Genomic DNA, 14,765 nt, shown 5'->3' with positions numbered 1-14,765 from the left:
TATCCTTTCTACTTCGACCATCATCTGTTATTTTGCTCCCCAAATAGCAAAACTCATTTACTACTTTAAGCATCTCATTTCCTAATCTAATTCCCACAGCATCACCCAATTTAATTTGACTACATTCCATTATTCTCATTTTGCTTTTGTTTATGTTCATCTTAAATCCTCCTTTCAAGACTTGGTCCATTCCGTTCAGCTGCTCTTCCCGGTCCTTTGCTGTCTCTGACAGAATTACAATGTCATCGGCGAACCTCAAAGTTTTTATTTCTTCTCCATGGACTTTAATACCTACTCCGAATTTTTCTTTTGTTTCCTTTACTGCTTGCTCAATATACAGATTGAATAACATTGGGGATAGGCTACAACCCTGTCTCACTCCTTTCCCAAGCATTGCTTCCCTTTCATGCCCCTTGACTCTTATAACTGCCATCTGGTTTCTGTACAAATTGTAAATAGCCTTTCGCTCCCTGTATTTTACCCCTGCCACCTTCAGAATTTGAAAGAGAGTATTCCAGTCAACATTGTCAAAAGCTTTCTCTAAGTCTACAAATGCTAGAAACATAGGTTTGCCTTTTCTTAATCTATTTTCTAAGATAAGTCGTAGGCTCAGTATTGCCTCATGTGTTCCAACATTTCTAGAATCCAATCTGATCTTTCCCGAGGTTGGCTTCTACCAGGTTTTCCATTCATCTGTAAAGAATTTGTGTTAGTGTTTTGGAGCCATGGCTTATTAAACTGATTTTGTGTATCTTGTGCCTCATGAAGCTTTCATAAACTTGTGCAGACACAGAGAATTTTAATAGTGATGTGCGGGAGGGTTACATCACACCATCTACTGCATGTCCTTGATAATTTTTTTCCATTGTTCATCCTGTAAATTCTCCCTCAATAGTGTGATTGAGTCAGTATTTGTGATTCTGTGAAATTGTAATTTTGTATTTTAACTAATACAGAGTGTTTTTTAAAACATTCTGCCAGAAGTAATTGTGGCACTGTATAGTATATAATAATGTGTAAACTAGAACATAAATTATAATCTTGTCGTCTGTCTCACTATTGACAACAAAGCTGATGGTATTTCTTTGAAAGCAAATGAGATGTGAATTGTTAATCATTATTGCAAGCACTGGTTTCCATAACTGGATCTGTTGCTTGGATCATTTAAGTAAATACAGTAATAAAGTTAATAACAACAGAGAACTGCATCAGAGAAAAGGTCTATGATAACCTTTCATGTTTATAAATAATTTATATGTTCTGTTGATCATAATTTGACTCACGTATATGCCTAAATATGGATGGTAGATTTATCTTGAATCAAAAATTAAATGCAGCACCTATGAGTTTTGACTTGAAGTTTTCCGTGATATTTACAGAAGGGAGAGTTTGGGAAACAAGCTTCTTAAAACAGTTGTTGTAAACACGACGCTCTACATAATTAAAGGTCAAAACAGATTATTTAATTTTCTTGATTCCTAAATGACAATATACAATTAACTATGATGAAGTACTAGCAAATATTGAGGAATTAAATATATACAGATTTAGAAGTAGGCAACTCTTAAACAACATATTTTAATATGTATTTGATTTATTTAGGAGTATGTAGAGAACATTATTATGATCATTAATAGTCCTCAGTTACATATCCTATCTTCCTACTGAACAATCCATGATAATACACAGTTATTCTTACAAAACTCTAATCAGGTTCAATCCAGTTATGCTCACTTAATCTTTTGCATCTATAATTCCACCTGATGTTATTGCAAAAGTAGCTTCATTCTCAGGAAGTTCAGGACTGCAAAAGAGAAGCATTATCTTATGAAACATTTCCTTCTCATAAAACATGTAAGACTGTGAGTATCTTAATTTTGTATATGTTATACAAATATATAAATGGCAGCATATTGGCAGTTTTAAGTTACATCTTTCTTGCATTTGAGAATTCACTTGTGATAAGGAGGACTCATCAAACAGAAATACGTATTAATTCACAATAAAAAACACAACCATCTTCATTATTACACTGTCCATAAATTGTCTGCTTTAAAGCTGCATCATGCACTTCTTTCTGAGAAACTGATACCATGAAGACAGCCAACTGATAAGGGGCAACCACAACAAAAAAATCAAAATTACTTTTAAAATCTACCCAATTATTCTGCATAATAGTTAAGAAATATGTTGATCTGGCACGCAAAACTTCCTGTTGTGACTCGCCGATCATTCAAAGTGCCGCCGCGCAATTACGCACGTCCTCTACGTGCGGCGCTGTCTGCCAGCCATGCAGCAGCTGCGCCACCTAAGCGGCCAGCCGAGCAGCGGCCGCTAGACTGGGACTCAGTGCTTATTCGAATGCTAATGTGTACACATGTCAACTTACTCTGTGACTTATATGTGTTGTTGTGTCGTTCCGACACCGGTGTGTCAGACCCACCATACTTGCTCCGGACACTGCGAGAGGGCTGTACAAGCAATGATCACACGCACGGCACAGCGGACACACCAGGAACCGCGGTGTTGGCCGTCGAATGGCGCTAGCTGCGCAGCATTTGTGCACCGCCGCCGTCAGTGTCAGCCAGTTTGCCGTGGCATACGGAGCTCCATCGCAGTCTTTAACACTGGTAGCATGCCGCGACAGCGTGGACATGAACCGTATGTGCAGTTGACGGACTTTGAGCGAGGGTGTATAGTGGGCATGCGGGAGGCCGGGTGGACGTACCGCCGAATTGCTCAACACGTGGGGCATGAGGTCTCCACAGTACATCGATGTTGTCGCCAGTGGTCGGCGGAAGGTGCACGTGCCCGTCGACCTGGGACCGGACCGTAGCGATGCACGGATGCACGCCAAGACCGTAGGATCCTACGCAGTGCCGTAGGGGACCGCACCGCCACTTCCCAGCAAATTAGGGACACTGTTGCTCCTGGGGTATTGGCGAGGACCATTCGCAACCGTCTCCATGAAGCTGGGCTACGGTCCCGCACACCGTTAGGCTGTCTTCCGCTCACACCCCAACATCGTGCAGCCCGCCTCCAGTGGTGTCGCGACAGGCGTGAATGGAGGGACGAATAGAGACGTGTCATCTTCAGCGATGAGAGTCGCTTCTGCCTTGGTGCCAATGATGGTCGTATGCGTGTTTGGCGCCGTGCAGGTGAGCGCCACAATCAGGACTGCATATGACTGAGGCACACAGGGCCAACACCCGGCATCATGGTGTGGGGAGTGATCTCCTACACTGGCCGTACAGCACTGGTGATCGTCGAGGGGACACTGAATAGTGCACGGTACATCCAAACTGTCATCGAACCCATCATTCTACCATTCCTAGACCGGCAAGGGAACTTGCTGTTCCAACAGGACAATGCACGTCCGCATGTATCCCGTGCCACCCAACGTGCTCTAGAAGGTGTAAGTCAACTACCCTGCCCAGCAAGATCTCTGGATCTATCCCCCATTGAGCATGTTTGGGACTGGATGAAGCGTCGTTTCACGCGGTCTGCACGTCCAGCACGAATGCTGGTCCAACTGAGGCGCCAGGTGGAAATGGCATGGCAAGCCGTTCCACAGGACTACATCCAGCATCTCTACGATCGTCTCCATGGGAGAATAGCAGCCTGCATTGCTGCGAAAGGTGGATATACACTGTACTAGTGCCGACATTGTGCATGCTCTGTTGCCTGTGTCTATGTGCCTGTGGTTCTGTCAGTGTGATCATGTGATGTATCTGACCCCAGGAATGTGTCAATAAAGTTTCCCCTTCCTGGGACAATGAATTCACGGTGTTCTTATTTCAATTTCCAGGAGTGTATATGTGTTAAACTTGAAGTTCTAACAACTGGCGACGAGGATGGGATCCTGTGTCTTTGTCCTTTGCTGAAATGTGCTCACTTCTGTCTGTCTATTTTCAAAAGCAAACGCATGTGGTAGCCTCTCGTGTTGCCTTTTATCGTTGTCAAAAACAACCAAATCAATCCTATCACGCTTGGGCTGCTGAACTTCACGGCCTCAGTCGAAAGTGTCAATTTGTTACAGACATTCACAAAGAATCCTATGCCGATTCCATGGTACGAGATGCTATTATCCGGTCGGTACCCAACAAAGAAGTTCGGCAACGTGCCCTTCAGTTGGCGAATCCGACTCTAGATGAAGTTCTCTACATTGCGCAGTCTTTTGAAATTTCTTGCGCTGCTGGGGCGCAAATAGAAGTGTGGGGTGATGTCGGGGAAATACAACCTCTATGCGCTGTTGACGACGCGTGTGGCGCGTCCCCGCTGGCCGACGTGGCCGCAGTGCACTCCCACGTGCAGCCTCGGCCTAGCCATAAACAACCCACTAAGAAACTGCAGCAAAACCCCCGGCAACTTCCTTCATGTCCACGGTGTTTTACAAAACATTCATGCGAGGATTGTCCCCAACGTTGGGCTGTGTGTCACAATTGCAAAAAGAAAGGTCATGTGTCTTCCGTTTGTAAATCCGACCGCTTACATGATGTTCATGAACATGACGCTGATTCTGATTCTGTGTTGTCTGTCAATTGCACTTCTTCCCTTTCAGGGAAGTTATTCCTCATTGTCCAAATCCTTGGTCGAGATGTTCGCATGCAAGTGGATACTGGTTCTGCTGCCACTATAATTAATTCTCAAACGTATCTTCAGCTGGGTTCTCCACTCCTGTCCCCTGTCACTTGGCAACTACGGACGTACAATAAACAGAAGATTTCTCTCTTGGGACAGTTTAATGCTGAGGTATCTTACAAATCCATCGTTCGCACTGTTCCCATATTTGTGGTTGACCAGAGCAATGCAGAAAATCTTTTTGGTTTCAATGCCTTTCGCGTTTTTGGGTTCTCCATAGATGACTCTGTCAATATTGTCTTTGACGCTATTCCTTATGCTCAACTGGATTCCTTGTCGATGACATTTTTGTCCCTTTTTTCTCCTGGGTTAGGCCATGCAAACGACTTTGAAGCTCATATCACGCTCAAACCCACTGCTTGGCCTAAGTTTTTTCGGGCTCAGCCCATTCCTGTGGCCCTTCGTGATTGGGTAAAACGGGAGTTGGATCGTCTCACTGCGTGAGGGGTCTTGCTTCCTGTCACTTCCAGTGAGTGGTCCTCTCCTGTTGTTGTAGTTGCTAAGCCAAATGGTGATATTCGTCTCTGTGGCAATTTCAAAGCCACTGTAAATGCTCAATGCCTCATCGACACTTACCCTATGCCCCGTCCTGAAGAACTGTTCACTAAACTTGCTTGAGGCCAATAATTTTCTAAAATTGACCTGTCAGAAGCTTATCATCAACTTCCTCTCGACGCTGCTTCTCGGCAGTTTCTGGTCCTTAACACGCCTTTTGGCCTCTATCAATACCAACGCTTGCCATTTGGGGTTGCTAGCGCCCCTGCTCTCTTCCAGCGATTCTTGGAACAATTATTGCTCTCTGCCCCTGGGTGTATCAATTACATGGACGACATTGTTGTCACTGGCTCCACCACTGAAGAACATCTTCAAAATCTCCGCACACTTTTTCATGTCTTACAGACTGCCGGTCTTAAGTGTAATATTCAGAAATCACAATTTTTTCAGGCATCTATCACGTACCTGGGGTTTCAACTCTCTCGGGATGGTATTCGTCCGCTTCAACAAACGGCCGCTGCGATCGATGCCCTTCCTCGCCCTACATCTGTTAAGGAACTGCAGGCCTTCTTGGGGATAATAGCATACTATCACAAGTTTTTACCGTCTGCGGCTTTGGTGGCTCAGCCATTGTTAATGGCCTGTTGCATAAAAATGTGCCTTTTCACTGGTCCGCGTCATGTGAAGTGGCTTTCCAGAAATTAAAGACTATGCTGAAACAGGCCCCGTGCCTGGCTACTATCAACCTGGTCAACATCTTGTTCTTGCCACTGACGCCTCTTAATATGGGGTCGGCGCAGTCCTTGTGCACCGTTTTTCTGACGGTTTGGAACAACCCATTGCTTATGCCTCCAAAACGCTCACGGATGCCCAACAAAAGTATTCTCAAATTGAGAAAGAAGCTTTGGCCATAATTTATGCTCTTCATAAGTTTGGTGTTTTTCTCTATGGCTCAAAATTTCATCTTGTTATGGATCACAAACCACTTGTTTCCTTGTTTCATCCATCAACGTCACTTCCCAACATGGCTGCACACCGCCTCCAGCGTTGGGCTCTTTACTTGTCCCGTTTCAATTATGAAATTCATTTCCGGCCAACGGCTCAACATGCAAATGCTGATGCTCTGTCTCGCCTTCCCATGGGTCCTGATCAGGCATTCGATAGGGACGAACTTTTGTGTTTCCACCTGGATGTTGCCGAGCAGCGGGTTGTGGATGGGTTCCCCATCACTGGGGACAGGCTGGCGGCTGCTACGGGTTCTGACCCTACCCTCTCCCGGGTTTTACGCTGTATTCAGAAGGGTTGGCGAGATCGCCCGTCCGCTAAGACTTCTGATCCGTTACGGAACTACTACACTTTGCGCTACCGCCTCACAGCTAGGGATGGTGTTATCCTCCTCTCCACTGACAATGCTTCGCCGTGTGTTGTGGTACCTGCGTCTTTGCGTGCTTCGGCCTTGCGCCTCCTTCACCAGGGGCACTGGGGTGTGTCTCGCACAAAATCTCTGACGCGCCGTCATGTGTACTGGCCTGGCATCGACTCTGAAATAGCACACATGGTCGCTGCCTGCGGCCCTTGTGCGTCACAGGCCGCTGCCCCGAAGTCATCTTTGTCACCGTGGCCTTCGCCTGAGAAGCCCTGGGAGCGCATTCATGCTGACTTTGCGGGACCCTTTTTAGGTACTTATTGGCTCCTCGTAATTGACGCCTACTCTAACTTTCCTTTCATTGTCCATTGCACGTCACCTACCACTGCAGCAACCACCGGTGTTCTCGCCCGCATTTTTTCTTTGGAAGGCCTCCCCTCTACTCTTGTTACTGATAATGGTCCGCAATTTGCCTCTTCCGAATTTGCAGATTTTTGTGCTCGTCACGGCGTTATGCATGTCACGGCCCTGCCGTTCCATCCACAATCCAACGGTGAGGCTGAATGACTGGTCCGCACATTTAAGGCTCAGATGCGGAAACTTCTGACTTCTTCTGCTGCTGATGATGCGCTTCTCCAGTTTCTGGCGTCTTACCGTTTCACCCCCATGGGTGACCACAACCCGGCTGAGCTCTTACATGGTCGACAGCCCCGCACGCTACTTCATCTTCTGCGGCCTCCCACTTCACGGGCGCAGGTGCCTTCACTTGGCCGGTTCACCGCCGACGACCTCGTCTGGGTACGGGGATATGGCAGGCAGCCAAAATGGAGCCCGGGCCGCATCTTAAGACACCGTGGCAGATGCCTGTATGAAATCCAGACGGACACGGGTGTTGCAGTGCGTCATTCGGACCAGCTTCAGCCTCGGGTGCCAGCAACGCCGGTTCCGAATGCCGCCACACCACCTTTGGCTCTACCTGATGCTCGGGATCTTGGCATTTCTCAATACTCACAACGCAGCCCTCTCACCGTCATCGCGATGCCAGCACCAGAATGGACGCCACCAGGAGACGTGCCCATGCAGGAACCGGAGGACCATCCTCTGTCAGAGTACATCTACTCGCCTCCTCCTCCTCCAACGGACGCCGACACATCGCCCATGTCTCCTGTCATATCAACTGGACTTGCTGCAACGGGCAGATTGGTGCATGGAGCGCCAGCAGATTCGACCCCTACGTCTCCTGTCATCTCTACCCATTATCATCGGGGACACTTCCGTTCGTACGGGAAGCCTCCTCCTCGAGACTCTTTACAGCAAGTCAAACAACGCCTATGGACGTTAGCCATCTCCAGGACACCTCCATCAAGACCAGTGCAACAATTTCAAAGGGGGGAAAAGTGTTGTGACTCGCCGATCATTCAAAGTGCCGCTGCGCAATTACGCACGTCCTCTACGTGCGGCACTGTCTGCCAACCATGCAGCAGCTGCACCACCTAAGCGGCCAGCCGAGCAGCGGCCGCTAGACTGGGACTCAGTGCTTATTCGAATGCTAACGTGTACACATGTCAACTTACTCTGTGACTTATATGTGTTGTTATGTCGTTCTGAAATATATGTGTTAAACTTGAAGTTCTAACACTTCCAGTTATATTTCCAAGGAAGTCTTGATGCTGAAAAAGAGTGGACTCATATCCTAATTTCACACAGCTTTCTTCCATAACAAAACTGTGTTCAGAAATGCAAATAAAGTGAAAAGGAAAAGGGAAGGGGTGGTGAGATATTTTGCATTTACTTTTCAAAGTTTTGAAATGCACCAGGAACATTAGTTTGGAGATGCCATGTCATACAACAATGCCACAGAGTATTTTCACTATTTAAAACATTTGTTACTCTCATCCGGGTCTCTGAATGGTCAACTTCAAAAGCTAGAAAGTGTGTCACATTAATTTTGTCTGTGTTTATTGGTGGTACTACATATATTGCCTACTGAAGTTAAAAACAGGCCAACAATCCAGCCTCATAATTTTCTTGATTGAATTTTCATTTGCTTCTACATTCAATATTTTCTACATTCACTATTTTTCACTTTTGAGTTTCTGGACGTTATGCAAAATAAAGGAAAGACAACCACTCATCTACTGCTGACTGATGTGTGGCACATAGAAATTTGCAACAGAAACAGTATTTCACTAACTTAAGAGCTCTTGCTCTTTCTCTAGTAGAAGTACACACACTCACCCAAACAGCTGCACAGACATCCAAACTCACTTGCACACAGCCATGGTGAGATTGACTGCTAATTATTGATGACAGCTGCCTGGGCAAATGGAGATGGGGAGAGGATAGGAAAGGTTGCATGAGGTGAGGAGTGGGTTGTGGGATGGTATGAGGCAGGCTTTTTGACAAATGATTCAGTAGCTGCGCAACAATATAAAGGATATCAGAGGTTAGAGCATATAAATGGTAGAGTGAAGCTTTCGCAACCAACGGTTGCCTCGTCAGGAAAGAGGGAAGCAGAGGGAAAGACGAAAGGATTTGGGTTTTAAGGGAGAGGGTAAGGAGTCATTCCAATCCCGGGAGCGGAAAGACTTACCTTAGGGGGAAAAAAGGACACGTATACACTCACATACACACACATATCCATCTGCACATACACAGACACAAGCAGACATTTGTAAAGGCAGAGATGTAAGTCGAGGTGGAAGTACAGAGGCAAAGATGTTGTTGAAAGACAGGTGAGGTATGAGCGGCGGGAACTTGAAATTAACGGAGGTTGAGGCCTGGTGGATAACGAGAAGAGAGCATATACTGAAGGGCAAGGTCCCATCTCCGGAGTTCTGACAGGTTGGTGTTAGTGGGAAGTATCCATATAACCCGGACGGTGTAACACTGTGCCAAGATGTGCTGGCCATGCACCAAGGCATGTTTAGACACAGGGTGATCCTCATTACCAACAAGCACTGTCTGCCGGTGTCCATTCATGCAATTGGACAGTTTGTTGCTGGTCATTCCCACATAGAAAGCATCACAGTGTAGGCAGGTCAGTTGGTAAATCACGTGGGTGCTTTCACACATGGCTCTGCCTTTGATCGTGTGCACCCTCTGAGTTACGGAACTGGAGTAGTTGGTGGTGGAAGGGTGCATGGGACAGGTTTTACACCAGGGGCAGTTACAAGGGTAGGAGCCAGAGGGTAGGGAAGGTGGTTTGGGGATTTCATAGGGGTGAACTAAGAGGTTACGAAGGTTAGGTGGACGGCGGAAAGACACTTTTGGTGGAGTGGGGAGGATTTCATGAAGGATGGATCTCATTTCAGGGCAGGATTTGAGGAAGTCGTATCCCTGCTGGAGAGCCACATTCAGAGTCTGATCCTGTCCCGGAAAGTATCCTGTCACAAGTGGGGCACTTTTGTGGTTCTTCTGTGGGAGGTTCTGGGTTTGAGGGGATGAGGAAGTGGCTCTGGTTATTTGCTTATGTACCAGGTTGGGAGGGTAGTTGCGGGATGCGAAAGCTGTTTTCAGGTTGTTGGTGTAATGGTTCAGGGATTCCGGACTGGAGCAGATTCGTTTGCCACGAAGACCTAGGCTGTAGGGAAGGGACCGTTTGATGTGGAATGGGTGGCAGCTGTCATAATGGAGGTAGTGTTGCTTGTTGGTGGGTTTGATGTGGACGGACGTGTGAAGCTGGACATTGGACAGATGGAGGTCAACGTCAAGGAAAGTGGCATGGGATTTGGAGTAGGACCAGGTGAATCTGATAGAACCATAGGTGTTGAGGTTGGAGAGGAAATTCTGGAGTTCTTCTTCACTGTGAGTCCAGATCATGAAGATGTCATCAATAAATCTGTACCAAACTTTGGGTTGGCAGACCTGGGTAACCAAGAAGGCTTCCTCTAAGCGACCCATGAATAGGTTGGCGTACGAGGGGGCCATCCTGGTACCCATGGCTGTTCCCTTTAATTGTTGGTATGTCTGGCCTTCAAAACTGAAGAAGTTGTGGGTCAGGATGAAACTGGTTAAGGTAATGAGGAAAGAGGTTTTAGGTAGGGTGGCAGGTGATCGGCGTGAAAGGAAGTGCTCCATCGCAGTGAGGCCCTGGACGTGCGGAATATTTGTGTATAAGGAAGTGGCATCAATGGTTACAAGGACGGTTTCCGGGGCTAACAGATTGGGTAAGGATTCCAGGCATTTGAGAAAGTGGTTGGTGTCTTTGATGTAGGATGGGAGACTGCATGTAATGGGTTGAAGGTGTTGATCTACGTAGGCAGAGATACGTTCTGTGGGGGCTTTGTAACCAGCTACAATGGGGCGGCCGGGATGATTGGTTTTGTGACTTTTAGGAAGAAGGTAGAAGGTAGGGGTGCGGGGTGTCGGTGGGGTCAGGAGGTTGATGGAGTCAGGTGAAAGGCTTTGTAGTGGGCCTAAGGTTCTGAGGATTCCTTGAAGCTCCGCCTGGACATCAGGAATGGGATTACCTTGGCAAACTTTGTATGTGGTGTTGTCTGAAAGCTGACGCAGCCACATATTCCCAACGATCAAGTACCATGGTCGTGAAACCCTTGTCCACCGGAAGAATGACGATGGATCGGTCAGCCTTCAGATCACGGATAGCCTGGGCTTCAGCAGTGGTGATGTTGGGAGTAGGATTAAGGTTTTTTAAGAAGGATTGAGAGGCGAGGCTGGAAGTCAGAAATTCCTGAAAGGTGTGGAGTGGGTGATTTTGAGGAAGAGGAGGTGGGTCTCGCTGTGACGGAGGATGGAACTGTTCCAGGTAGGGTTCAATTTGGTTAGTGTCTTGTGGAGTTGGTTCATTAGGAGTAGGATTAGGATCATTTTTCTTCGTGGCAAAGTGATATTTCCAGCAGAGAGTACGAGTGTAGGACAGTAAATCTTTGATGAGGGCTGTTTGGTTGATCCTGGTAGTGGGGCTGAAGGTGAGGCCTTTGGATAGGACAGCAGTTTCGGATTGGGAGAGAGGTTCAGAGGAAAGTTTAACTACTGAATTAGGGTGTTGTGGTTCCAGATTGTGTTGATTGGAATTTTGAGGTTTTGGAGGGAGTGGAGCTGGAAGTGGGAGATTGAGTAGATGGGAGAGACTGGGTTTGTGTGCAATGAGAGGAGGTTGAGGTTTGCTGGAAATGTTGTGAAGGGTGAGTGAGTTGCCTTTCCTGAGGTGGGAAACCAGGAGATTGGATAGTGTTTTGAGGTGGAGGGTGGCATGCTGTTCTAATTTGCGGTTGGCCTGTAGGAGGATGCTCTGAACAGCCGGTGTGGATGTGGGAGAGGAAAGATTGAGGACTTTTATTAAGGATAGGAGTTGACGGGTGTGTTCATTGACTGAGTTGATGTGTAGGTGAAGGATTAGGTGGGTGAGGGCAATGGATTGTTCAGTTTGGAACTGGTATAGGGACTGATGGAAAGAAGGGTTGCAGCCAGAGATGGGAACTTTAAGTGTGAGGCCTTTGGGGGTAATGCCAAATGTCAGACAAGCCTGAGAAAATAAAATATGGGAGCGTAATATGGCTAGGGCGAAGGCATGTTTGCGGAGGGAATGTAAATGAAACTTAATAGGGTCGTTGTGAGGGTGGCATGGTATTAGAAGGTGGAAAGTGTAACATGAGGCTAAAATGAAAATAAAAATATATGGGGAGAGATAAAGGTGAACTAGAAAGCAACTGGAGATCTGGTGTGAAAGAAGGCGAAAAAGTGTTGGTTAAAGCTGGGCTATGTTGATCCTGTGGTGAACTTGGGTTAGTAGACAACGATGTGCACAAAGGTTAGGTGGTTGTGTTGCCGCCAAAACACGTTAAAGGGTGGAGAAATTCGGGGAAATTTCGAAAAAACTGCGTGTAAACGTATTAAAAGGAGTGGTTTTGTGGTGGCAGATTATGAAATGAGGCTAACAATTGTCTGACGAAGAAATAATGATGTTAAAGCATGTGGGAAGCGGCTAAAAATGATCAGTGATGTGGGAAAAACGGAAATGGAAATAAAGCGAAAGTTATTAGAACTAGCCGAAATGGTTGTTTAATAGGTGAAAGGAACTGTTTGTGAACTTGAAACGGTGGATTTTATAGCAGCGGTAGTGTTGAAAGCGGAAAAATTTTTTTTTGGTTATGGTTTGGAAGTGGGCTACGTATTATTTAGTATATATAAGTGGGATAAAGTTGTATAGTAGAATACGGTAAAAAGGAGAAGGTGAATACAAAGTGAAACTACTGGCAAAAAGAGAAAGAGAAAATAAGTCGACAGAAAAGATTTCGAAATGCAACAGTGACAATAACAAACGTAATTGTTAGGTTCAAATTAACGATATGAATATAATAGAGGGAAACATTCCACGTGAGAAAAATATGTCTAAAAACAAAGAAGATGTGACTTACCAAACGAAAGCGCTGGCAGGTCGATAGACACACAAAATTCTAGCTTTCGCAACCAACGGTTGCTTTGTCAGGAAAGAGGGAAGGAGAGGGAAAGACGAAAGCATGTGGGTTTTAAGGGAGCGGGTAAGGAATCATTCCAATCCCGGGAGGGGAAAGACTTACCTTAGGGGGAAAAAAGGACAATATTCATACCATAACCAAAAAAAAATTTTTCCGCTTTCAACACTACCGCTGCTATAAAATCCACCGTTTCAAGTTCACAAACAGTTCCTTTCACCTATTAAACAACCATTTCGGCTAGTTCTAATAACTTTCGCTTTATTTCATTTCCGTTTTTCCCATATCACTGATCATTTTTAGCCGCTTCCCACAGGCTTTAACATCAGTATTTCTTCGTCAGACAATTGTTAGCCTCATTTTCATAATCTGCCACCACAAAACCACTCCTTTTAATACGTTTACACGCAGTTTTTTCGAAATTTCCCCGAATTTCTCCACCCTTTAACGTGTTTTGGCGGCAACACAACCACCTAACCTTTGTGCACATCGTTGTCTACCAACCCAAGTTCACCACAGGATCAACATAGCCCAGCTTTAACCAACACTTTTTCGCCTTTTTTCACACCAGATCTCCAGTTGCTTTCTAGTTCACCTTTATCTCTCCCCATATATTTTTATTTTCATTTTCATTTCAGCCTCATGTTACACTTTCCATCTTCTAATACCATCCACCCTCACAACACACACACAGCGACCCCATTAAGATTTATTTACATTCCCTCTGCAAACATGCCTTCACCCTAGCCAGATTACGCTCACATATTTTATTTTCTCAGGCTTGTCTGACATTTGGCATTACCTCCAAATTCCTCACACTTAAAGTTCCCATCTCTGGCTGCAACGCTTCTTTCCATCAGTCCCTATACCAGTTCCAAACTGAACAAGCCATTGCCCTCATCCACCTAATCCTTCACCTACACATCAACTCAGCCAATGAACACACCCGTCAACTCCTATCCTTAATAAAAGTCCTCAATCTTTCCTCTCCTACATCCACACCGGCTGTTCAGAGCATCCTCCTACAGGCCAACCACAAATTAGAACAGCATTCCACCCTCCACCTCAAAAAACTATCCAATCTCCTGGTTTCCCACCTCAGGAAAGGCAACTCACTCACCCTTCACAACCTTTCCAGCAAACCTCAACCTCCTCTCATTGCACTCAAACCCAGTCTCTCCCATCTACTCAATCTCCCACTTCCAGCTCCACTCCCTCCAAAACCTCAAAATTTCAATCAACACAATCTGGAACCACAACACCGTAATTCAGTAGTTAACCTTTCCTCCCAACCTCTCTCCCAATCCGAAACCTCTGTCCTATGCAAAGGCCTCACCTTCAGCCCCACTCCCAGATTCAACCAAACAGCCCTTGTCAAAGATTTACTGTCCTACACTCGTACTCTCTGCTGGAAATATCACTTTGCCACGAAGAAAAATGATCCTAATCCTACTCCTAATGACCAACTCCCCAAGACACTATCCAAATTGACCCCTGCCTGGAACAGTTCCATCTTCTGTCACAGCGAGACCCACCTCCTCTTCCTCAAAATCACCCTCTCCAAACCTTCCAGGAATTTCTGACTTCCAGCCTTGCCTCTCAATCCTTCTTAAAAAACCTTAATCCTACTCCCAACATCACCACTGCTGAAGCCCAGGCAATCTGTGAACTGAAGGCTGACCGATCCATCGTCATTCTTCCGGCGGACAAGGGTTTCACGGCCGTGGTACTTGATCGTCGGGAGTATGCGGCTGAGGGACTGCGTCAGCTTTCAGACAACACCACATACAAAGTTTGCCAAGGTAATCCCATTCCTGATGTCCAGG

At 46.1% G+C, this 14,765-nt stretch overlaps 1 protein-coding gene across 3 annotated transcripts in view; it reads right to left on the bottom strand.

Moving 5' to 3' along the window:
- Positions 1–1,644: 1,644 nt before the first annotated feature.
- The window catches only part of LOC126175869 (meiotic recombination protein DMC1/LIM15 homolog), a 162,781-nt gene continuing 149,660 nt past the window's right edge, over positions 1,645–14,765 (bottom strand). For all 3 annotated transcript variants that reach the window (XM_049922886.1, XM_049922888.1, XM_049922887.1), the window contains one exon: positions 1,645–1,804. In XM_049922886.1, the coding sequence (XP_049778843.1) occupies positions 1,735–1,804 (70 nt within the window). In that variant the 3' untranslated portion in view covers positions 1,645–1,734. The remainder of the gene's footprint in view (positions 1,805–14,765) is intronic.

The sequence above is a fragment of the Schistocerca cancellata genome, chromosome 3 (assembly GCF_023864275.1).
Source record: "Schistocerca cancellata isolate TAMUIC-IGC-003103 chromosome 3, iqSchCanc2.1, whole genome shotgun sequence".
Classification (NCBI taxonomy): domain Eukaryota; kingdom Metazoa; phylum Arthropoda; class Insecta; order Orthoptera; family Acrididae; genus Schistocerca; species Schistocerca cancellata.
This window is presented reverse-complemented; position numbering and strand designations above follow the sequence as displayed.